This window comes from Scheffersomyces xylosifermentans, assembly GCF_036884685.1.
Source record: "Scheffersomyces xylosifermentans strain CBS 12540 chromosome Unknown RJT20scaffold_1, whole genome shotgun sequence".
Taxonomy (NCBI): Eukaryota; Fungi; Ascomycota; class Pichiomycetes; order Serinales; family Debaryomycetaceae; genus Scheffersomyces; species Scheffersomyces xylosifermentans.
The window spans coordinates 2,384,934-2,409,249 of NW_027042939.1; the positions used below are offsets into that span (position 1 = coordinate 2,384,934).

Below are 24,316 nucleotides of genomic sequence, written 5' to 3' on the forward strand. Positions count from 1 at the left end.
TGCAGGTGGGAGATATAGTGTAGTGATTGTTAGGAGTTGGGCATTAAATGAATTATTAAAAAATAATAGAGGAGGTAACAGAGGAGGTAATTGTAAAAATGAAGCCCGATAAAAGTAGATGGATAGGGTTGGGGTCTTGATTTGGTTATATATATATATATGTATAGGTTATAGGAGATACTTTTTTTGTATTTTAATATGACTTCTATAGGTTTGTATTGGGCGTCTTCTTTTGTCTAGCAGCAGGCTCCAATTCCATTGAATGAGCGGCTGCGAAATTTAAGCAAGGTTTGAATTAAAGGATCCAAATTTATTCGTCATTAAAAGTATTCGTTTTCTTGATGAAAGTAGCAATGAGTTTCAGTGGCATTATTATTCCAAATATATATATAAATTTCTTTCAAATCAAAGTTCCTCCGAGTTTTATATGTCTTAGTCTGCTCCTCCCGTTGCAATAAATCTATTGTCGTCTTTGTTCTAAACTTATAATATCACAGAAATATGCTTAACATTTTGAGGAAGTTCACAAACTTATATAAAACTTTCAGCTGCCGCACTATTAAGCACACCCACTAACCAGCTTCTTCCAACTCAGACAACAAACCAATACGATAATAGCTTATATACTTAATATGTCTACTACCAAAACAACAACGGACTCTTGTACCATTATCCCATACACAGTACGTCACATGACCCACCAGCATTTGCTCACTATGAAAAGTTTCATTCATAGTAACATTGTAGTGTAAAATGGATCATTGGAAGGCATTGATTAGCATCGTCTGTGCCTAATTGATATATATATTAGTAATGTTACGTTCTGTAGGACTCCTCAGTAGAGTCGGATCGCCCTTGGTATCGAATTCTACAAGAATCTGCTCTGTCAGACTCTTACAGTCCTCGGCAAGAGCCTTTAATGCCAATGTTCAAAGTGGTCAGAGCACGAGAGTGAAAACTGGCGATGATGATGTAAAGGCACCAAAAATCAGACCGCCAGTAAGCATTGATAGAGAATTACCAGATCCATTTGTCAGAGAGAAACAAAACAAAAGATACTTCGTGGTATACGCTATTGGTGTGACAGTGGCTTGTGCCATCATCTTCAACTACGAGAAGACCATGTCACCAATCACCACTTCAACCTTGTACTTTTTACGTAGATCGGACATCGCCAAAGAGAACTTGGGAGATGGAATCGATTTCAAGAGCTCATGGCCTTGGATCAGTGGTACTTTGAACACCGTTAAAGGTGATATCGATATCCTGTTCAATATCAAAGGTGACAAGGGAGATGGTGTGTTGAAATTGAAGGCCACTAGAGAATCAAAGTTGCATCCATTCGATATCCACCACTTTTTATTGGAAGTAAAGGATGGAGAGGGCAAGGTCGTAGATTACGATTTGACCAAAGACTCTGCTATTGATTTCGATATCTAGTAGGAAGGGGGTCATAGTTAACAAAGGAAATTTGGATAAAAGAGGCCATAATGCCTTACTTTATGTCAGTTCTTGTATATACCAATAATAAAAACATGTATGATAGAGATTTGCAGAATTAAAGTCTGGCATTATTTACTGGTAGACAAACAGATATTTTTCAGTCTACTCTAAACACACACACCAAGGAATGTATAATGGGATTATGTACCATAACAGGAGCCATGGCTTAACCAGGCGCTCACAAGGACACGAACTCCACGAACACAACCACAAAGACAATTACAGGAGTTGAAATTATCTATTTTGGTTTAACACTGTGCTAGCATTTACGGCTGGCTACGTCACTACAATAGACACGAAATATGGAGACATAAACACTCCTGTGACTAGCCACTCTCTGTGTGCAATTCCCCAGGTTAAATAAACTCGATATCTCCATTACTATTATAGGCTAAACAATAATAGCCTTGCAGTATAGCTCCAAAAAAACATCCATACTGCAAATGCGCCTTCCAAGGCGGCTCCCCGTCGACTCCATGTGTGTCACTTCGCTTCAAGGTAACCAAATTCCTGATCCAGTTTGATTGAAACTAAATCGAGAAAATATGGCCTCGGCAAGCCCACCTGGCCATGCCAGCGTGGGATCCCAAGCAACGCCAGTTCTATTAATAAACTGAAGTATGTGTTGAGTGCATATGCCAGAGGGGGTTCAGGCTTTTAGCGTTTTGCCCATTGTTTCGTTATCCCTTGGAAGTGCTTGGGTGTCGCTTGAGCGTTAACTTCCATGTGCTGTCACGAAAACCAAGAAACGCCAACCTAGTCTTGCAGCATCGTACTTGCTGGTAACTTCTTTGGTGGATCCCCCTATTTGACTTCCAGATGCAAAAACCAAAGAGTAAAGCCAATTTTTCAACACGCTGCCCAATCTTACAGTTTCCCAAAGAAAGCAACAGATGTCCCAAAACGGTCATAGTTATTTGCAGTTTTCGAAATCATCAAACCGGAAATACTCACCAGCACACGAGACAGTTTTTACAGGTTTCCTGGGAACACAATCCTGGCGATTTTAAAGCCCATGCTAATTCAGTACATTGTGCGTTAAAACCTATTATTAAACCTATTATCATGGAAGGGACAGGCACCTGACGAGCTATCGATGCACCCAATCTCATGCTGCAAGCTTGATCATTCCTGTTGGACCGGTTGTTCCAGAAAATCTCAGTGATAAGGCAGTTCATTTAGCTCATGCCTGCGCCGCCCAAGTTGATGCGCCATAGCAAATTGCTACATTGCTAATTAACGACAGGAGATCGTCTTATTTAGCGCCAATTTCAGATATCGATTCACAATCGCAGCGTCGTTTCCCAGCACTTAGGAGTGGTGAAATTGGGTTGTGTATGGGTTTTCATAGTCTTGAGCCCTCCTCCCCACTATCGGTGTGAACACAATTAGCCACTAACCCCTACCAGACCATTACAACGCCAATTTCTATTTCCAGCAGTCCCCATATCTGTGCACCCGTGTGTTCCAGTTCCAGTTAGAGTTTTTTTTCTCTCGCATCGCTTCACACCAACATACAAAAACATGAAAAACACCTACATCCGGTGGCCTTTGCCCACCCAGCCACCCATTTCTGGTTCTCTGTATTTCTCCCGAATATAATAAATTATTACGCCCATTCACACCCGTTTCACTATACACGATTTTACATATAGTACATATAATACATGTAATAATAGAATACTTATAATACATATAATACATATACTACACATACTACACATATTACATACAACCCAGACAATCCCATACAATACCATACAATCCAACTCTAATAATACTGTACATATACACTCTCCCACTCTCCTACCTCTCACTTCCTCTCACTTTTCTCTGTTCGATCCCCATCACTCTAGAATTGCTTTTTTTTTTTCCCTCTGCCTGTTCGTCGTGTCCCAAAACGGAAGTCGTTCAAAAGCCCAAAATCCATTTATATCCTTTGTGTCTTATAGAGGTTTGGTACAATTTAGCAAAGAGGAATTGTTGAGTTGAAAAGAAGGTTGCAATCGACAAGTGGCTTGTAGAGCACAGCACAGCGTTTCGTTTTCACAATCGACGAAGAAATTTGCCCTTTGTTTGCACCCCAGAAGAACCCGCCCTCGTTTGTAGGCATCGCATTTTAGCCGCCGTCTGACATTCGTTGAAGTACAACCATCGCTGTTGGACACACAGAAAACCTACCAAAACGATAGGGAATTCGAACTTGATTCAGTTCCTGTAACACGGCCAAAAGCTCCGTAATCTCTTGTTTAGGTCCTCAAAACCAAAACGGCTCCAGCTTTGAAACTAGCTGCATCATATCAATCCATCCGTGCATCGTCTTCCAGTGTTATAGAAACGGGACGAATCTCAGATCTGGACTAGAAAGATTCAGAGTCACAAGTAAAAGGAGTACACAGCAAAGCAAGGACGTAACCAAATCACTGACAAAGGACTTCATCCAAGTGTGTTCATATTAGTATTCGAATCATCAATAAGAACATCTAGATACCACAGCAAAGTGAACTCTGGGTTTGAATATTTCATCGGTGCAAAATAACGAAAACTATACTGTTAAAGGCTCGCATCTACTATCGTGTTGCTTTCCTTTTCAGCTTAACTTAAGGATAATCCTCGCCAAAATCGTTCGTTACCAAAGTCGCTCGTTGCAACTATCAAATAAATCCTTCCACACTTCCTTCGACTAAAAGATATCACTCTTTCGTTCCGATATCAGCTGAAGCTCTTATAACAAATTCATACAAAATCCCCAAATTACATAGCCCATCATGGTTAACACACAAGGACTTACCGTCGGATTAGCCGTGGGTGTTCCATCGTTCGTCATAATAACAGTGGTTCTCCTATTTTGGTTGCGTAACCAACGTAAGCAGAATAAAGAAGACTCTCTCGACAATGAAATTGACATGGACTTGAGAGACGACCAACCTTTCAATCAGTTCCAAGAAGAACTTCACAGGCCTTATAATAAGGTAAAGGACGATGTTAATACCTACAACGATCCTAGCAAATCGTCCTCAACCACCCATGGTGTTGAATACGTAACAGAGAAGCCATACGTCTCATCAAATGGGTCTTCTTCATCGAGCAACACTATTGATCATTCCACCAACACATTTCAAACTCCTCCCAGAGCTCCCGCTGGTGCAAGGGTTACTCCAAACCACTACAAAACGGCTTCAGCTTACGATTTTTACGAGACCTTCATTCCTATCCTTCCACAATCACATACCGGGTCTCCTAATATCAATTCTAGTGGCAACACTGTGTCCCACTCTCACAGCAACTCATTGAGCTTCCCTGATGGATTTAGCCAACCTCCAGCGCTTGGTGAGCTTGCTTCTACCAATAACAGCTCTAATACTAGTTTGGCTGACAAAAATTCATTGGACAACTTAGCGAAGCAACTTGCCGGTCCTACTTTCTTTGAAAAATTACCTTCACGTGCTGCAGTTGTGTCTTTAAAGCCTAGATACAACAATGTAGCTGCTCACAACAACTCCAGCAGTGACTTGGTGCATAACACTTTAGTTGGTGAAACAGCTCTTAACGATAACTTCATCTACGAGGCTAACACGGTAGATGTGCAGAAAGAAAAGGCTGAGTTGCATAGAAAGGAATCACAAAGATCTAAATCGACCATGTCTTCTCCTTCGAAGTTGTCTCAAAGTCCTAGAATGCACAGATATAGTCAGCTAAGCCATGGCAGCCATGTGCTGGATGGTCCTAACGAAGGCAGCTTTGATACAGCTCATAGTGCCCAGGGAGTCGTTGATAAAAATGTGAAGAATGATTTAGAAGTCGAAAGTTCGAAATTCCCAGAAGATGATGATATTGTGGAAGAAAAGGGACCAGAGGTGATAGACGACATGCATAGAGTGGACCCTGAAGACGATGAAGAAGATATGACTGCTGTAAATGAGTCTGACCTTGACTCAGATGTAGCCGTTCGTCGTGCCTGAACTTGGTCGTTCACAAATTCACCACTGTAAAATATACTGGGCATAGTTATAGAGTTCCAGGCTTTCAATTCTCCGTGTGCTGATGGGCACAACGTATTGGACATTTCAGATCGGGTCAAATATATGCTTAATCGACTATTTGGTCATTCGCCAAATCCTTATCTTCACGATACTAAACAGCTCTTTCCTTCAGTTCTTGTATCAGCACGTTCTTATTTTGATTGGTGTATAGTCTCGTTCAATAGTATATGCATTGTAATTTTTAAAATGGAGAGCTTTTCGTAGTATTGTTAGATTTCACAAAGGAAGGCACGCCGGCCGAATCGATGCAGCTCAACAATATGAAAGTTGTTCAGAAAACAATTTGCTAAGAATTATTGCCAATTTCCTCAAGAACATAATACCAAATTCAACAGACTAAGTGACAAGATTACACAATTCTAACTAATAACCCTACGGTATTTTTCTTTCTAAAACACAAATTCTCAAACATAGAAAGATCTCCGAGAACCCCCAATAGAAATACCAAGAAACAACATATACACTATATTCATTAATCCACCTTTCCTAACATCAATGGAACATCCACTGTTAGGATGCAAAATTTATGGCCATTATACAGTGCTATATACAGTCATACCATAATGTCTGATATCAAAAACGAACTTTTATGTTTAATTAAAGATTTAACATTCTTCTTGTATGATATATTGACTAGAAGTGGTAATTGTTGTTGCTTCGTGTTTGGTGTTGTTATAGTTGAAGTTGTGTTGTGTCTTGTTAAAACAAGTGGTATTAATTTTGGACGGTTAGTGTCAATTGTCGCTGGTAGTTAAGTATTTTGTATTTGATCTTAGAATAGTTTAGCAGTAAGTGAATCTTTTCATTTTACAAATGTTGAGAGGGTTAAATAACAGGACATTGAGTTGCTATGGGTCAGCTGCACGCCCTCAATTGGCGCTCTATACGTCACTGAAAGTCATTCTTCAGAGCCAATTGCACTTCAAAACTAGTTTTGGAGGGCAAAGGACACAATTATTGCAACCATTCCGCAGGCAATTGCCTCCAGTAAGGACTTATGCCACTTATAACAGATGGAACGGATCTTCCAGAACGTCAAGTGGTTTCAATATTGTAGGCTTATTGAGAAGCCGGAACACCCTTTACTTTGCTATTGCTTTTGGCGGGTTCTACCTTTATAATCTCAATGAGGCTCCATTTACTCACCGTAGAAGAATGATTTGGATTCCATACTGGTTGGAAACAAAAATCGGAGATTATTCATATAGGCAGATCATGTATCAATACGGGAGTAAGCTCCTCCCATATTCTGACCCACTTTATGCGAGAACCAGAAAGATAATGAACCGTTTGCTTACTGTTGCCTTGGAGAACAACGAGAATGCGCTGCAAAAGGCCCATTTGGAGAAGTTGAAATGGACCATTCACATCATCAATGTGGACCCAAGAGAATACCCTCCAAATGCATTTATCTTGCCCAACGGTAAAATCTTCATTTTCAGTTCTATCTTGCCTGTTTGTAAGAATGATGATGGGTTAGCTACTGTGTTGTCTCACGAACTCTCTCATCAGTTGGCACATCATTCGTCGGAGCAATTATCGAAACAGCCATTTTACATCATCTTGTCTACATTAATGTACACAATTACTGGAGTTAATTGGTTCAACGACCTTTTGATCAAAGGGTTGCTTGAGATGCCCGCTTCAAGAGAAATGGAATCCGAAGCTGACCATATAGGTTGCGAATTGTTAGCCAGATCGTGTTTCAATATTCAGGAGGCTATTGCATTCTGGAAGAGAATGGCTCAAGCTGAACAAAGGTTAACAGGACAGGTTGGCCAATCTGGAAGGGTCCAAGAGTTCTTCTCTACCCATCCTGCCACAGAAAGAAGAATTAGAGATATTCAGGGCTGGACACCAGGATTAGAGATTATTAAGGAATCATCGGGATGCCACGAATATCAATTTGGAAGATTCACTGAAGTTAGCCGTAACTTCTTCAGGAAATAAGGGAGAATTCAACAAGTTCTCGGGTATATCGCTACTTCATTATAAGAGCTTCCTATCTTAGTGTTACAAAAATGTTATATTTCTTCTCATATTACAGCGTTGAAGTATTGGGTCTATGTGGTCTATGTGAACTATGTACAAACTTTTTAAATCGTTATCTCGTCTTCTTTTGTCTCCTCATCCTCTTGAAGTAAACTACTCTTGGTTATACCCTCTCCAGAAATATCTCTTATAAACAAGCTTTTCGATGGTAAAAACCCGAACCGGCTCACCTCAATACCAATATTGTAATCGATATGCTCGGGCATGATATCTTCCTGGCTATTCTCCTCTTCCTCATGATTCGTTCTGTGTCCAGATTCGTCAGATCTTGGAACCTCTAACAAGTATACTTGTATTGTTCCAGTACGAATTCTGTTACTCAAATCTTTTGAGGAGTATAACGGCAATGTTAACTTGACAAAATCAACCATTTCAGGTTCTTGATAAGAGCTTTTGTCATTGACTTGTTGTTTTCCCAACTTGGAACCTAAGTTCACACTAGCAGTTATCCAAGTCTCAATCTCGTTCTCGTTGATATTCACGGAGAATTGGTCATTTTCGTCCATGAATAATGGAGAAAACTCGGCCGTTAATGTCAGATCATCTCTATTTCTAATAATATAATCGATAATACGTCTCTCAACCACATCTACCACCTGCCTTTTGAAGTGGTCTACCTGGTTTTCAATGCCTTTCACCACATTAGAAAGTTCAGTTTCGTCATAAACCTTAAAGCGAACCTTTCCATTGTCATTATCCAAAGAAGTATCCAAAATTTTGCTGGTTTCTTTTGCATAGAGCCTCTTTCTGTACGTTCTATAGAGATAATAGCCACCCAAGAGAAGAGGAGGACCAACTGTGATCAAAGTATCATGATGAACATGGGTTAACGTATACGCTGAAAAAGCCAAGGCACCGAAGTATTTTACATTAGCTGAAACTCTCTGGTTCCAAATATACTGGAGCACGTTGGAGTTTGGATTATACGATTTTCTTGGGGGTTGTACCTTGTCATTAGCAAAGGAGAATAACGAAAAAGAAGATGAAGAGTATGAAAAATGTCTTTTATGTGACAAAGAAATGCCTGCAAGAGACCTCTTATTGGATAACAAACAACCTTGTTGAAGACAATTCCTTCGTATAAGTATCATCTTTTATCTAAATAAACGTTCAGAACACAACTGGGATACCAAACAACTCTTCCATACAATAACTTGTAATAGAAGAACCATATAGATATTTATTACATATTACCAGATCATGTCTATATAGCACATAATTTCAATCACGTGACTTAAAACCACATGTCTCCATCTCTTATCTGGAGATTTACAGTTACAGAATTTGCAGGTAATTGAAATGCTGTGAAAAGTGGAGTTGCTTCTTATAGTGTCAATGTTTAGTTAAATATTTCGGTTTAGAGAAGATATTTAGGCTCGTAGTAGTTGTTTGGAATGGCTAGAGCAGAGGTTGGGTCGGCAAAGTACCAGTCGAAAAAGCTAAAGGCCGCAGGACTCCAGAAACTTAAGTTTTACTGCCAGCTATGTGAGAAACAATGCCGTGATGCTAATGGGTTTAAGAATCATCTTTCTTCCCCTAGTCACCAAAACAAAATCGTAGAGCTTAGTGAGTCAGGAAATGGGAACAAGATAGTGGATGAATACTCTCTGCAATTTGAACAAGATTTTCTCCGGCTTTTGAAGGTAAACCATGGCACTAAACGAGTTAACGCTAATAAATATTATCAGGAATACATCCTCAATGACAAGGACCATGTCCATATGAACTCAACTAGGTGGACAAGTCTCACTTCCTTCATTAAGTATTTGGGGCAGAAGGGATTAGTTCGCGTTGAGGAAGCAAATCCTGGAGCCGAGGATGAGTTCAACTTGGAAATCCGTTTGGTAGATCAGTCACTTGAATTACAACAACAACAGAAAGCATTACAAAAAGAATCAAGTATACGGACTGACGAACAAATATCACTCAAGTTCATAAATGAACAGATTAAAAGAGGGAAAGAATTGGCTAAAAAAAGTGAAGGAGACTCAACACCGCTCTCAGTACCCCTAGCATCTGGGCCAGTTAAGGTAACATTAAAAGCAAACCCTTCAACTAAAAAGACTACGAAGAGCGCTTCTGTCTTTGGCGATGATAATTCAGACGATGATGACGAGGAAACGAGTTTTAAGCCAAAGAAGACGATCAAAATTGGTGCTATAGGGAAACGCAGTTTTCCAAACAGAAGATAGAAAGATCAATTTTACATAAATATTCTGCACGATTCACGATAAAGCTAATAGACAAAGTATTTAATTAATATATCAAATTTACGGATAGTGATGGAAACTATTCAACAATATTACGAGATCATGAAGCCAATTTCATCGTAAAAGTTCGTATCCTTAATAAATAATATATGGTATATGTATAATAATACAAATGCAATTTTCTATTCTAACTTTTACTGTAGAGACAAAGTCTGGGACCTCCCTACTTTGCTTATATCATCACACATTAAACACGCTCATAACATAAGACATAGACTTCTTTTGAAGTCAACGAGCCCAACTCTGGTTGGCTAACGTTTCCATGAGGCAAATTGACCTTGACATTCTCGTCATCAAATAAGCACCAGAAGGGATGCTTCAAGTTGTCCAAGGTATTCTTGTACTTTTGGTTCACAGTTGACTTATTAACAAGTGCAGTATAATGCCCACTCTTAAGGTTTCCGTAATGGTTAATTAAACCTGACAACTTATAAACAATTTCATGGTTTTCGTTATTGAACTTAAGCTCTAATGGGTACTGTATTGTGGTGTCCAACTTATCCGTCAAGTTGTACATCGAGAAACGGGACAAATGAATGAACAAAATCTGTGGTAATTTGATAAAATTTAAGCTTTTGGTGGATATACTCAAGGAATTAACACTTGGATTCTTGGATTTTGGCTGTGCATTTGGCGATTTGCTTCTTCTTCCAAGCTTGAAAATTCCAGATTTCTTTGTAGTGAATACAGGATGGTTATCAAGTAAACTACTAGCAGGTTGGTCTGAATTTTTAGTACACTTGGGACAATTCCAAGCATTTTCCCCACTAAGAACTTCATCTTGAGTGTAATACCTCAAGCAATCAGCCAAGTCAACAACATTTCTATTGTTGTGACGACTACTGGGGATAGGTAACGACAAAATTGTGAACGGAGAATAACTAATAGATTCGTACCCACACTTGTTACATGCTAGCTTATTTTGCAAATGTCCCTGGAACAAGTCGTTGACTGGAGAAGTTCCCTCATGTTTAAGTAAGGATTGGTACCACTTTAGATACTCATTTTTGTCCTTAACATTGATATTTATGTTCCACTTTTGAATGTAGTCCTCAAGTTCTAGACTAGATTCATGAACTCTCTTGTCTGATAACTCATCGTGAAGCCTCTCTAAGATAAATAATAAGAATTCTTGGGCATCCTGTTGCTCATAGGGAATGTTCAAATCAGGTTTCAATAAGGATGTTACTCTTATGAATTTTGTAGGAGCAATCGACACGCTGCCATGCTGAGTGAAAGTCCTCAAGAGTCCTGAAATTGCCTCGGAAAGCAAAATTGAATGTTTATGATGGGAATTGACTTTCAGTGACTTCAACACCGCAAGATATTTGGCGTCTTTAATATACTTTTGATAATCCAGATTCCCAAAAAGAACCTTGAACATGTGGACACCGAACATCAACTGAATAGTCAGATTTATGTAACAAGACGACCCAAAGTTCCTCAAACCGCACACAGCATACTCTTGCATGTAATGTAGTTTTTGGCTCTTCACCTGGTTCTGTTGTGTCTTGACATGTTGTGGAATAAATGAAGGATTCACCAATGCGCCGTTATTCGCATAACCGTTGGAGTAGTATGGATCAGGAAGTGGCACTGGAATTCCAGGAACCGGTCCTGAGAGCGGTGGCTGCCCTTGCTGGTAATAGCCAGGGAAATTACCAGGTGGTACCGCTTGCCCATGAACAAATTGAGGTACGTGGTTCGCATGAAAAGAATTATGGTTATTGTTCATGTAGGGAGTAGAGTTGAATTGGTGGGATCCATTTGAAGCCACTGCAGCATTATTATAATGCACATTAATATTAGTTGGCTGGGCAACTGCTACTCCTTTGGATACTGGAAGCGACTGAGGAGCACGAGAGTAAAGGTTTGGTTGGTTCATGTTCTGCATTGGATTCATCAGTCCGTTAATCGTATTGTTGCCTAAGCTAGGACTGCCACTGTTACTTCTACGTCTGATTCTGTCATCTCCAGCTCTATCTAGAGCATCGTCCATGTAGTCATCCATGGTTGTCCTTCTTATGCCTAGTGGAGCTTGCAGCCTTTCGATAGGTAAGGCTGCATCATCTAGAGGATAAGGTACTGGCAGTGAGGGGGAGCCTGCAAACGTATTTGCTTTGCTTTGAAGTGGATCCTTTTCAGCCCAGTGTGGTGGTGGGATTGGTGGAGGAGACGAAGATGGAGGAGGAAATGTAGAAGAATGTGGTGGAAAAGGAGGTAATTCAGTAGGAATTGGTGGTGGCGGCTTCCTTGATAAGACTGACTCGTTGGAACCACTGGGGTGAGCTCTATGTTGCAAGTTATTTGTTAATATGTCTTTTGTAAGGCTGCTTCTCAGCTGAGAACCTTTAATTTTTAAAGCTTCAGAACTGTTTGTAAGGTTTACAGAAGGATATCTGTGTTTGAACTCATTGATTGAATCTACATCGTCATTTTGAGAAGGTTTGGGGTTGAAATCGTAGCTGTCAGGGCCCTTTATTCTCGTGGTGTTGAGCTGTTCAATATGGTTGTTGGTTGATTTTGTAGCATGTTTATAGTCTGCAATGATTGGGACATGGCCATTAGTACCACCATTGCTTGAAATACTGTTACTATGAGCATGGCCATTCTGAAAGTTATGGGTCAACCCGGCTCCGATGCTACCCGAATAACTCTGACTATTCTGACTACTAGTATGGCTATGGTGACTACAATGAAGAATGTGATCTCCATGCACGGGAATTGACTCGTCACTGGATTGGCTTTGGGCGGCTTCAAGCAAAGGATTCAAGCTATAGCTCTTAGGAGATCTCGTCATGGCGGTACCATTACTAATGCTGTACCCATTGTTGTTGGTATCATTACTATCGTTATTGTCGATTTTTGTCTTGCTTAGGTATTCGGCCAAACTATCAGTTTCGCTTTCTGAACTGGAATCCTCATGGCGGCTGTCATCCATCATGCTCTTGTCTTTGTCTTTTAAGTATGTGATATACTCATACAACCAGTTGTACAACTCCTCAACGTTGAAGCTAAGCAAGTTGGCGTCTACAAGGTACTGCTTGACAATCAGTCGTAATCGATCTAGAGTGATGGAATACAGTGAATTTCGTATCAAATCGTCGGTATTGTAGAAGGCGAACACATTGAGATAGATGATGAAATCCTGTTCGCTGGATTCGATGAAGGAATCGAAGCCCTTAAAGTGGACCATGATGAAGCTGTTGATGAAGTAGTTGAAGATGAGGTAGCCTTTTATGTAGTTTTTGAGTCCATTGTGTTGGTCGCCGGCGGAGAAGGCGGTTGAAGACTTCTCGTAGAGAAGCTCACAGTAGTCAATGAGATCGAAGAGGGACTTCGACTGCAATTCGGGGTCCAACTGGAGGTTTCGGAATTCATGGTTGATAATTTTGGTGTAATATGACTTGGAGTCTTTTGGGGTGATTGGTTTTGATGTGGTAGGGTTCTGGTGGGGTTTGCTGTGGAAAGACGACGCCGGCGAGGCGGTGTAGTTCTGGTTGTTGGCGGAGTACATGGGGAGGCATGAACGGGAAGATGTGTACTCGTAGGAAAGAAGTTGTGAGGATATGGTGGGGGTCGGGTGATGCTGGTGGTGGAGGATGGGGTGGTTGGTTGAAGATATGGCTAATTTGATGCGAAGGAACCAAGATCAAAGAACACAGTGATCCGACGGAGAAGCGAAATTTAATCTATGGAATGAAATGGATCGGAGAAAGAAGGAATAATATTCAACAGGAATACTTCCAACCGTTTAAAAGAATAGTAGGAAAAAAAAAAAACGTGAAAGCGTAAAAACGTAAAAACGTCAATCCCAGATCACAAAGCCTCTTCGACGTAATGGAATAGAGAGGAAATAGTGTGAGAGATGTGAATTAGTGCCAGGTATGAAATAGCGAAATAGCGAAATAGCGAAATAGCGAAATAGCGAAATAGCGAGATAGTCCAGTCGTAAATGTAAATGACAAAGAAGGATGATGATGTAACGGAACAGGCACAGGAACAGGAAACGCAAATCACGGATTAAAACAAAAAAGTCGATGGGGGTGGAATTGATATCCGATGACAAAATTCCGGAGTAGCAGTTGTTGTGTAGTAGTGACAGAAGGATCAAGATAGAGAAAAGAAAGAAAAGAAGTTAGGGAAAAGAAAAGATAATACACCAAGATAGCCACACGAGGCACAAGATACAAGACACAAGATACAAGACGCAAGACACAAGCAACGAGAAACGAGAAACGAGAACAAGCCTTTGTTGGAGAAAACACGAATTAGGGATCACGAATGAGCACTGAGGAAGATATCAGGAAACAGGAAGGAAACAGGAAGGAAACAGGAAGGAAACAAGGCTCACAGATCAGAAGCCACCGACGTCAGATTCGTGGTACGAGAGAGAGATGAAAGAAAACGGTGCGAGTTCAGGTGGAGGAGTGAGACGTAACTACAAAGAGGTTGAGCTGGAGAGAGAGAGAGAGAGACGCTGTATATGTGAATGACGGCAATTATGACATGACTAATGACTAATGGCTATCACTATAAGACACTATTTTAATGAAATACTACCTACTTACTATCAATTGATGTGCGACTCCAAACGATGAACAATTCTCAACGAGCGATACACCGATACAACGAAACACCGATACGGGAAGGGGATCAAAGGAACATCCACTTAAGAAGACGTACATAAAAAACCATGAACGACGAAAAAGGCACAGCAGCGCATTAGAAGAAATAAATGGAGAATGACAAGTAGCATGATGGCGAGTGTGGAGAGAATGGACAAAGGCGAGGCAGTGTTAGTTTCTTCAAGATATACGATACTTGGGGAACAAACAGGTGTAGCCGGTAGAAGATCAGAGAGATCAGAGCTTGAAGATCATTTCTCCTAAAATAGCCAGCTCTCTTAAAATAGCCACAGAATAATAACCCGGAACATTACCGAAACGTTGATGCGATGTACCCATCACGGAGTAGCGAGGTACAACTCCAGGAAGAATAGAAGGCTGGATAAGAAGACCAGCTCCGATAGGCAAAAATCAATGACGGAAGAATGTCATCTCGGAAACGTTGGTATGAGCACCGATGCACGATAAAGGTGGTTATAAGTGATGATAAATGCAATGAATGCTTGTAAATGCTTGTAAATGCTTGTAACTGCTGATTAATGACGGAATCATATCATCATATAGTCCATCTCGATCCTGTCATTCTTATCGAAACTTTTTCTTCTATGGTTCTGCTCCTCGGCAATGTCGATAACCATTGATAACCGTAGTAACAACTTCATGGAACACACCAGTAGTACAGTGCTGCTGCTCAATACGGTCTTGTCTGCCAAGACCTGTCGTGAGGTGATGACGTAACTGTGTATTATCGTAGGAAATATCGCTTTCTTTGACATGTCTAGTCCAAGATACCAGGAGACATGTTAGGGACATGTTAGTTATGACATTGATGTAGGGCCTACTCTTCGATCATGGAAGCCCAATAAACTGCTCGTGGGCCCTCGTCTAGCTTAGCTTCTCCCCTTTATGCTTCATTGAAGGAAAAGCTTGGCTTTCATGTCAATACGAGATTTGATCAAACTGCTTTAGCCTGGACTTAGTCTAGAAGACTTACATAGAATACCTGCTACGGTTGCTAATTCTCCGCAAAATCCTTATCATATGCTACACATGACTACAGCAGAGGGCCTTATCAGATGCTGGAAGGATCAAATAACACCTCGTACATATTTCATGATTCTATAGTCGCAGTCCAACGGAATATCCGAATGTCGGCTCAGGTACCAAAAGCTTGGTTGCTAAATGAAATGTGGATATTTATACTGGCCATTATTTGGTGAAAATTATCAGAAGGAGACACATAAGCATATGTTACTACTTTTCTCCTCACTTAACAGCGTGAACTATAGAACGAAATGTGAATAATCTAGATCAAGGGGATAACAACATGTGTCTCGCTGCTACTGCCAAGCATATGCCTTCGGCTCATTTTGAAAAATCCATTTTGCACCCAATTGTTGGTGAGAGTACTTTAGAGAATGGTTTAAGGATAAGCATGCAATAAACAACTACATATTGAATAACGTTTCTCAATATATTCAATACATTATCGACAGATCTCTGTTCCCTCTTCACTAATTTACACTGCTAAGTATCTACTGACCCTGATACTACATCTATTGCATCATCTAAAACGAAACCCATTTAGCACTTACCAGCCAAAGAAAAATCTGCTACTATTGGACGGTGATCGCTCATGTAGACTCCACCGAACTTGGAATGCAACATTGCCCAACCTTGAAGCTTCAAGAAGAGCTTATTTGAGGCAGCCTTTGGCTGGAGTTCATCGCACGTTGGCAGATCCTCTAACTTGACTGTATACTTTGGAGCAAAGATATAATCAATGTTCTCGCCACCATCAAGTAGCACTTCACCTTCAAAGCCCGTTACAGTTGATTTCTCATGTCCGTATTTATTGAAAGGAGTCACCAACTTAGACAGGTCGCTGTAGTAGTCAGTCAAAATTTGATATGGTTTGTCGCCAGGCTCAGAGTTAAAGTCTCCACTCAAGAATGATGGCCATTCATTGAGGGAGTCCATTCTTTCGGCAATTAAATTGACCGATCCAACCTTGGAAAGCTCTCCAACGTGATCCAAATGGGTATTGAATACGTTGATGTAATTACCAGTGTCTTTGTGCTTCAAAGTGACAAATGAAACAATACGTGGATATTTTGCATCCCAACCTGAGATACCTTTTCTGACATTTCTGTCATTTAGCCAAAGGGTGTCAGCAAAGATGAGATCCCATTCCGAAGACTTGTAAATAATGGGGACAAATTCTCCGATTTCTACACCATCTATTCTTCCTGCTCCATATGCTTTCCATTGATCTTCCTCTGCTGCATACCTATTCAATTCGGTCATGATGTCGTTTAATTGGAATTTGTAGACTTCTTGCAATGTGACGACGGTATTCCTCTGAGAATTAAATTTAATAGAAGCTGTAATCTTTCTGAACCTTTTCGCCCACGGCTGTTCTCCTGGAACCAAGGTCTGGTGGCCACCATTCTTGACATTGTGCGAATATATTCTGAATTCAAAAGGTTTAATGTCAATGCTTCCGAAGTCCTGTGGTATGTTTGGAGGTGTCTTCTCTTCCAAAGTTCCAGGACGTCTCAAAGCTTCGTCATTAGGAAGACCAACTAATGCTTGGGGTTTCTTGTGACTCTCATCATCGTATATGTCGCCAATTACCTCCAACTGGTCGTCAGCCAATTCTTTGGTATCTCCAAGGAATTTATGTGGGTTCTTCTTGTCGTATTTTGCTTCTTCTCCTTCTTCAATCTCCTCAAAATGAGGTTTCTTGTTCAAAGAAGGAGTATATTTACGACTTCCGTCCTTATTTTTAGTATAAGGATTGTACTGATTGAGGTATCTGCCTCCTTGTGGTCTTCCCTTTGGTTGAGTGTTCTTCTTTGGCACGGACTGCTTCACTACTTCAGCGTCTTCGTCCTCGGCTTCTTCAGCTTCGTCGAGTACCTTCTTTCCGGTATTTGGCCCCTCATTTCCATCTTCCGATTCTTTAGACTCATCGCCGTCCTGTTTACCAGGATCATCCTCCCCATTCTCATCCTTCGAGCTGGCCTTGCCTTTAACAACGTTACCTTCCTCGTCTTGTATGTACTCTTCGTCGCCCGTCAATTCCTCATTCTCTTCAGAGCCTTTATAGCTTATCCTGGAAGCTCCTCGCTGCGGACCTAACCGTTCAGCAGGTTGCGTAATCGAAACAATGCCTCCTTGTATGTTCTTGTGGGCGCCTAAATATGTCAAATAACCCAACAGAAGAAGTAGCACCAACGCGAGAACCAACAAACGGTTCCGCTTAGCACTTTGAAGCCTTGTCATGGTTGATATTGAGATGCAGGTTGTCTCTACCTTGGTTAGTCAACAGCTTTTACACCTATAGGTAGTTTTGAAAAGAGAGAAGTATAGTTGGAAACTTGATTTCAGATTCGAGATTATAGATGGGGTGTATGTTGTCGAATGAGGTAATTGCTTGAAAAGAATATGTCGCGACAATCTACTCGCAACAATCTACTACTACCTATAGTATGTAGTATGTGACGAAACTACCAAATGACGACAGGAAGACAGGGAGGAGAGAGGATAAGGAGTTAATGAGGAGAGATATTAGTTGAGAAGCAGGCGAGATCTCGAATAAGAATTGAACTTTAGATGTGGACTAGGTAATTTTTTTGAGCACTTTGGTTACCCAGAAATTGACGTATATAAAGACATTACGCTTAGAAAAGTAGATATCAGAGAAATCGGTTGATATCTCTTCTTGATATGAATTGCTGCAAGCGGTGCTGCAAGCGGAGACCACATAGTGATATCAATGGAATTCACACACGCAGATTCAAGTATTTGTCCATAGTTTGCCTTGCCAGAGAGTCTATTCCCGTTTAGACTTGTTACCCTAGAGTTTCCTACAAGATCCAGTATATTTGCACGTTTTATGTTTTATTTATCGTAACAACTCGATCTATTAACAGAGATCATATAAATATACTGTATTTCTACAGGAAACCCACCAGCGACTCGGATATATGTGAGCCTGCTGGGATCAGAAGTTCTTTACAAGAACTAGATTATACCTTCTTTCACAAAAGGATTCTTTAGTTCGCTTTTCTATAATCCTCAACTCTTTGGGATGTTCTCCAACTTAACTCTACCGCTCTCAACCCAGTATGGGTCAATAAGCTTCTCCTTCTCTTCGTACATAACCTTATAAGAGGTCTTGATGGTACCATCACTGACACCAGTCTTGTCGGAAATCTTTGAAGGAGGCAAGTCAATACCAAAAACCAAAGCTGCCATATAAATAACAGTAGCAGCAATAGTAGTAGGGGATCTTCCTGCCAACACACCGACTTCTTTACAACGTCTAGCAATGTATTCAGCACCATTGGTAACTTGGGTGTTCAAACCTAAGTGAGAACAGTTTCTCCTGATCAAATCTTCAGCGGTAGTCTGGGTGGTCTGGATGTTGTCTTGGTTGAACATCAAGGCGTTAGGGTTTGCAGCATTCTTTTCTTGGATAACCTTGTTCATGATCTTGAACACTTTTCCAATCTCTTTACGAGGAACATTAGTTAAAGCCCAAATTTCTTTGAAGGAACGAGCAACTTTGGCCTTACGGCAACCAATGAAAATAGCAGCAGCCATGATAGACTCTTGAGATTTACCTCTCAAAGGTCTTTCATCGTATACTAACTTGTACACTTCCTTGGCACCATCTTGGACGATTTTTGGAAGCTGATAACCATCACACATTTGCGAGATCTTTGCGTATGCAGCTGCCAAGTGATTATCTTTCTTATCTACAAGTGACTTTGACTGTGCTCTGTTCAATTCCCTTCCTGCCCTGGTGTTCTCGGGAACGTACGAGATCATAGTGGACAAATCTTCAGTATCCAATAAAGGATTACCAGCGTCACCCACACGGCTAGGATCATCTCCGTTCTGGTCGTCGTTGCTGAAGGTTCTCCATTCGGATCTTGTGTCGACTACACGGTCACTGAGGACGAGTCCACAGCTGCCACATACGATATCTCCCTCACTGAATCTCTCTATTAAATCTGGAGGGAAGATTTTACATTCGGGGCATGTCAAAGTGACGTTCAAGTTTGGGCCCGTGAAGGGCTCGTCTGTCGCAGTTTGTGTTGCAGTGGCAGACATGATTTGTTGATTTTTATGAACTGATTTGTTGTGATTATTAGATATAGAGGTAAAAGGGGCTGGTATCAGGCTTTCTTCCTTTCTTTCGATTCCTATCTTTTCCAAAGATCTGGCGGCAATCAATCTCAGACGAAAGTTGCTACTCAGACACGCTACAGGGACTGATTAGGACTTCGAAATGCTCTTGTTGTGGTGATTTTAGAGCTCTTGGTATGCTTACTAATGAGATATGGCAGTAATCCTTAATCCTGCTCGAGGCGGTACACTAGCACTCAGTAGAATCTCGATTTTAGACAGCGGTGAACAAACACGATACAACCAGGGAACACGACAACTGAAATATTCGAACTAACGATACAACAGATGAGATGTAGATGGTCTTGTTGGTTGATGAACAAGAAGAACCACTGGTATCTACGAAGTTTACAAATTGAAACGGTCAGTTTTTCTTTATGGTGATTTTTTTGAGAGTTCTGACGTCACGTGAGTAGTCTGCGAAAAAAGAAAGTGGAAGAAGCGAAAAAAGCAGTAGCAGAAGAAGAGGTAAGAAGAAGTAAGAAGAGGCAAGAAGAATGTGTGCGACTGTAGTGTTTTAGTGGTGTCATGTAGTAGTTGTGGGGAGTGAAGACTATGAGAATGTGACATGAGGAGGTAGGTATTATAGAAAAAGAAGAAGAAGAAGAAGAAGAAGAAGAAGACAGGAAGAACATATTAGTGGAAAAGTGTAATACAAGATTGACTATAATTGAAGTGAAGAAATGGTCTTTGCAGTATTATAGTTTGGCCATTATAAATATCTTCGGAATTACGAGCTTTTATAAAGATTGAGTGTGTTGTAGTTTCGCAGCAATTTAGCCAAATGTTGACTACCCACAAGATTGGGTATACATGCTGGTGCAGTATACACTTTTCGGTGTCACTTGAGTATGACTATTCTTTATCTTCGAAGAAGAATAGGATAAATGTCGCTTATCCTCGGAAATGGACCACGTTGTTTGTATTTTTACCATCGGATCTCGGGTTTTAATTCCGAGTTTTTGCTCACGACTAGAAATTTCAGAATGAGAGGTGTCACATTAAAATGGTTGTATAGTGTAGTGGTTATCACATTCGGTTCTGATCCGAATAACCCCAGTTCGAATCCGGGTATGACCTATCATTTTACTTTTTTGCATTTACTACTGGCATGTTACCCATGTGGTGAAGTGTCTACAGTTAAGTAGGGACATCTATGAAATTGAATAATTGCCACAGGGATCTATTGTACTGTTGATTTTTTCATCGATGTCTTTGTCCAGTAATGGAAATGTGTTTATTCGTGGACTTTCACAAATCATATGCTCCTGAGATTGATTGTACTTTGACTTTGAAATTGACTTTGACTTTGACCATGCTTGATGTGTTACTGGCAGAGACAATGTCTATGTGTTCACCATAAGGTGACAGTTTAAGTGCAATTATAAATATCTTAACTGCAGTAAACATCACAAGTAACATTATAAAAGCAAAACTTTGAATTGCTCTTTTATTTTATTTTTCGACTTCTCCAATCTTCAATTCCATCTCTCTATTTCTACATTTCAATACTATATATATATATTATGTATAACTTCTACGGAATATAAATCCAGAATGCTACCAATTCCTGATCAGGTCTGATTGTAAATTCGCAACTCGCAGCTGGTCGTAAAAAATGCGACACTGAAAAGAGTCACAAACTGTCATACAATCAAAACTCATCCCAATGTTAGGCTAAAGAGAGTGAGATATCCAAACAATGACAAACAATGATATATGCTATTATTCAGCTCTTGTGGTGGTCTACAAGACTTATTGTAAAACCATAACATATATCATCCAACAACATTATTCTATGTATATTGACATTTATATCACATCCACTTGTAGGCCCTCTCTCACTCTCACTCTCGCACTCTCTATGCCACACTTAACCAAATTGTCATTTCCTTACGTCAGCTTTCCACACCTTCTCATCAAAATTTTATTCACATTTTTTTCATTTGATTTTTCAGTTGACATGGTTGAAAACGAACCGTTCCACCACGATTTAGCCAGCAATTCTCGATAGTAACTATATAAAACATGTCTGCTGTCATTGGTATTACGTTTGGTAATACTTCTTCTTCCATTGCCGTAGCTACCCAGGACGGAAAGGTCGATGTCATCGCCAACCCCGACGGTGACCGTGCTATTCCTTCGGCATTGTCCTACGTCGGAAGCGACGAATATCATGGTGTTCAGGCCGAACACCAGTTGATTAGAAACCCTAAGAACACCATTATCAACTTCAGAGACTTCATTGGTAAGCCCTTCGAGGAGGTTGACGCTGACGCCAAGTACCAGGTCGGTGCCCCAGCTATTAAGACTGCTGATGGATCAGTTGGTTATGAGATCACTATTGACGGTAACACCAAAACCCTTACTGTCGATGAAATCTCCAAGAGACACTTCAAACAACTTAAACTTGCTGCTGAAGACTTTATCGGTAAGGACATCGAAGGTGTTGTTTTGACCGTTCCAACCAACTTCAACGAACAACAAAGAGAGAAATTGACCCAAATCGCTAACGAATCCGGATTGAAGGTTCTTCAATTGATCAACGAACCATCTGCCGCTCTTTTGGCCCACTTATCTGCTGAGGAGGACCGTTTGTTGCAAGACAAGATTTACGTTGTAGCTGACTTCGGTGGTATCAGATCCGATGCCGCTGTCATTGCTGTCAGAGGAGGTGTTTTAACAATCTTGGCTACTGCCCACGAATTCGGATTGGGTGGTGACAAGTTAGACGACGCTTTGGCTGAGTACTTTGCCAAGGAATTCGAAAAGAAAACCAAGGCCAACCCAAGAACCAATGCTAGATCATTGGCCAAGTTGAAGGCCGAGTCCATTGTAGTCAAGAAGACTCTTTCCAACGTCCAGACCTCTACCTGTTCTATCGAATCTTTGGCTGAGGGCTTTGACTTCCACACTTCAATCAACAGATTAAGATACGAATTGGCTGCTAGACAGCCACTTTCTGACATGACTGCTTTCGTCGAGAAGGTTGTCGTTAAGGCTGGTTTGGAGACCTTGGACATTGACGAGGTCTTGTTAGTTGGTGGTGCTTCCCACACACCAAAGTTGGCCAGCAACATCCAATTCATATTCCCAGAGACCACTACCGTGGTTGCTCCATCTTTGGACCCTAAGGCTATAAATCCAACTGAATTAGTTGCCAGAGGTGCTGCTTTGCAAGCTTCTTTGATCGAGTCTTTCGACGAAGAGGAAATTAAGGAATCTTTACAACCAATTGTTGTAAACACTCAACACTTGGTCAAGCCAATTGGTATAAAGGATGCTGAAGGCAAATTCCAAGCCATCTTGGTCGCTGAGACTGCCTACCCAATTAAGAGATCCATTCAGGTCACCAACGGCGAGTCCTCTTCAGTAATCGTCGAGTTATTCGAGGGTAAGAGAACTGTTAAGGAAACTGTCATTGAGGCTGAAAAGGATGAAGATGAATCTGACGATGACTACTCTGACGACGAGCCAGAAGTTAAGAGGGAGGTCGTATACGAAGCTGGTGAGTTGTTGGCTGAGTTATCATTAAAGGACTTGAAGCCAAACTCCAAATTGGAGGTTACTGTGAACATTCTTCAAAACGGAGTGTTACACTTGTCTGGAAGAGAATTGAAGCAAGGTTCCGTTGCTGTCAGAGGAGAAGTTACCTCTGCTTAGATATATACTGGTACATCCCTAATACAAGCACAACATTGAGAGAGATTGTAGTCTTTGATTTGTAGAAAGAAAAGCAATGATAGGTGATTCGACAGGGACTTTCCACCAAACAACGTAATGTTGATGTATTTGCAAACAATTGGCGCTACCATGTAGACATACCAAGTCATCAACTGACACGGCTGTTATCAAATTTTTACTTAGTTGTAGGTGGATTCTCTATCCCAGTGTGCTTTGAACAGTGTAGTTAATATGGTGGAGCTAATAAATCGACTGTACCCTGGCTTTGTATTGATTTGCAGAAATAATTATTGTTGTTCAGCTTCTACTTATTGTGAAAGAATTGCCCTAAATTCAAAATATATGAAAAAAAAAAAACACCAATCCTTCCTAATCAAAATAAATTTATTGGCAAACCATCATGAGTTCAATATAGAAGATATCACTTCTTGTCGGTCACTCAAATTTCCCCCCACTTCTTAATGAGAGCCATAATAGTTTTCTGTTATGTTTTTTTTTTGCTGCCTATCAAAATATACGGCTACGTATCTTTTTTGCGTGCCAGAAGGCTTAATAACGTACACATACAAAAACAGTTTGTTATCGAACGATTTACCTAAAGAAATGTATTCCTCAACAAGCCTCAAATAAAAAATGACGATAGCAAAAATGCATTAACTGATATATATATGTATATATATATATTTAAAGAAGAATTAAAAATGTCAGTAATCAATAAATACATTTAAGTAGCCATAAATCATGTATTTTTGTATGGCAGCAAAACATACTCTCATTAAATTACAATTGTCCACACTTTCCTCGGATTAACTAACAAAACTAATTAAATAGCTGGCTTCTACCAAATACACGAAATTTTTTAAAAGACATATAGTACACTATATATATATATACTTCTACATCACCACCTCCCTCCTCTCACTCTCATACACATAAC

General features: G+C 40.4%; 10 protein-coding genes across 10 annotated transcripts; 6 read left to right on the forward strand and 4 right to left on the reverse strand. All coding sequences in view use genetic code 12, as the record gives it.

Annotated features, from left to right (window-relative positions):
- The first annotated feature begins 636 nt into the window (after positions 1–636).
- RJT20DRAFT_15662 (uncharacterized protein) lies at positions 637–1,881 on the forward strand. The gene has a single exon (XM_064919134.1). It carries the CDS (start codon positions 814–816, stop codon positions 1,438–1,440), a length of 627 nt encoding a protein of 208 aa, XP_064777436.1. The 5' UTR covers positions 637–813; the 3' UTR covers positions 1,441–1,881.
- Positions 1,882–4,271: 2,390 nt separating this feature from the next.
- On the forward strand, positions 4,272–5,465 carry RJT20DRAFT_4958 (uncharacterized protein; the record flags this gene model as incomplete). The annotated part of the gene is made up of 1 exon (XM_064920392.1): positions 4,272–5,465. One exon carries the CDS (start codon positions 4,272–4,274, stop codon positions 5,463–5,465), a length of 1,194 nt encoding a protein of 397 aa, XP_064777437.1.
- Positions 5,466–6,359: 894 nt separating this feature from the next.
- RJT20DRAFT_91161 (metalloendopeptidase) lies at positions 6,360–7,496 on the forward strand (the record flags this gene model as incomplete). Its single annotated transcript, XM_064921363.1, has 1 exon — positions 6,360–7,496. The coding sequence occupies one exon, from the start codon at positions 6,360–6,362 to the stop codon at positions 7,494–7,496; it is 1,137 nt and encodes a 378-aa protein (XP_064777438.1).
- Positions 7,497–7,569: 73 nt separating this feature from the next.
- GOA1 (Goa1p) lies at positions 7,570–8,743 on the reverse strand. Its single transcript, XM_064919135.1, has one exon. It carries the CDS (start codon positions 8,687–8,689, stop codon positions 7,643–7,645), a length of 1,047 nt encoding a protein of 348 aa, XP_064777439.1. The 5' UTR covers positions 8,690–8,743; the 3' UTR covers positions 7,570–7,642.
- A 171-nt stretch (positions 8,744–8,914) lies between these two features.
- On the forward strand, positions 8,915–9,925 carry RJT20DRAFT_124614 (uncharacterized protein). The gene has a single exon (XM_064916292.1). The coding sequence runs from the start codon at positions 8,993–8,995 to the stop codon at positions 9,788–9,790; it is 798 nt and encodes a 265-aa protein (XP_064777440.1). The 5' UTR covers positions 8,915–8,992; the 3' UTR covers positions 9,791–9,925.
- RJT20DRAFT_124615 (ubiquitin-specific protease) lies at positions 9,926–13,812 on the reverse strand. The gene has a single exon (XM_064916293.1). The coding sequence runs from the start codon at positions 13,383–13,385 to the stop codon at positions 10,056–10,058; it is 3,330 nt and encodes a 1,109-aa protein (XP_064777441.1). The 5' UTR covers positions 13,386–13,812; the 3' UTR covers positions 9,926–10,055.
- Positions 13,813–16,080: 2,268 nt separating this feature from the next.
- Positions 16,081–17,784, reverse strand: RJT20DRAFT_143853 (uncharacterized protein; the record flags this gene model as incomplete). The annotated part of the gene is made up of 2 exons (XM_064918688.1): positions 16,081–17,405; positions 17,715–17,784. 2 exons carry the CDS (start codon positions 17,782–17,784, stop codon positions 16,081–16,083), a joined length of 1,395 nt encoding a protein of 464 aa, XP_064777442.1.
- Positions 17,785–18,579: 795 nt separating this feature from the next.
- On the reverse strand, positions 18,580–19,620 carry SUA71 (transcription factor TFIIB; the record flags this gene model as incomplete). The annotated part of the gene is made up of 1 exon (XM_064918689.1): positions 18,580–19,620. The coding sequence occupies one exon, from the start codon at positions 19,618–19,620 to the stop codon at positions 18,580–18,582; it is 1,041 nt and encodes a 346-aa protein (XP_064777443.1).
- Positions 19,621–20,287: 667 nt separating this feature from the next.
- On the forward strand, positions 20,288–21,251 carry RJT20DRAFT_124619 (uncharacterized protein). The gene has a single exon (XM_064916294.1). The coding sequence runs from the start codon at positions 20,583–20,585 to the stop codon at positions 20,841–20,843; it is 261 nt and encodes an 86-aa protein (XP_064777444.1). The 5' UTR covers positions 20,288–20,582; the 3' UTR covers positions 20,844–21,251.
- Positions 21,252–21,674: 423 nt separating this feature from the next.
- SSZ1 (Ssz1p) lies at positions 21,675–23,400 on the forward strand. Its single transcript, XM_064916295.1, has one exon. It carries the CDS (start codon positions 21,724–21,726, stop codon positions 23,356–23,358), a length of 1,635 nt encoding a protein of 544 aa, XP_064777445.1. The 5' UTR covers positions 21,675–21,723; the 3' UTR covers positions 23,359–23,400.
- Positions 23,401–24,316: the final 916 nt, after the last annotated feature.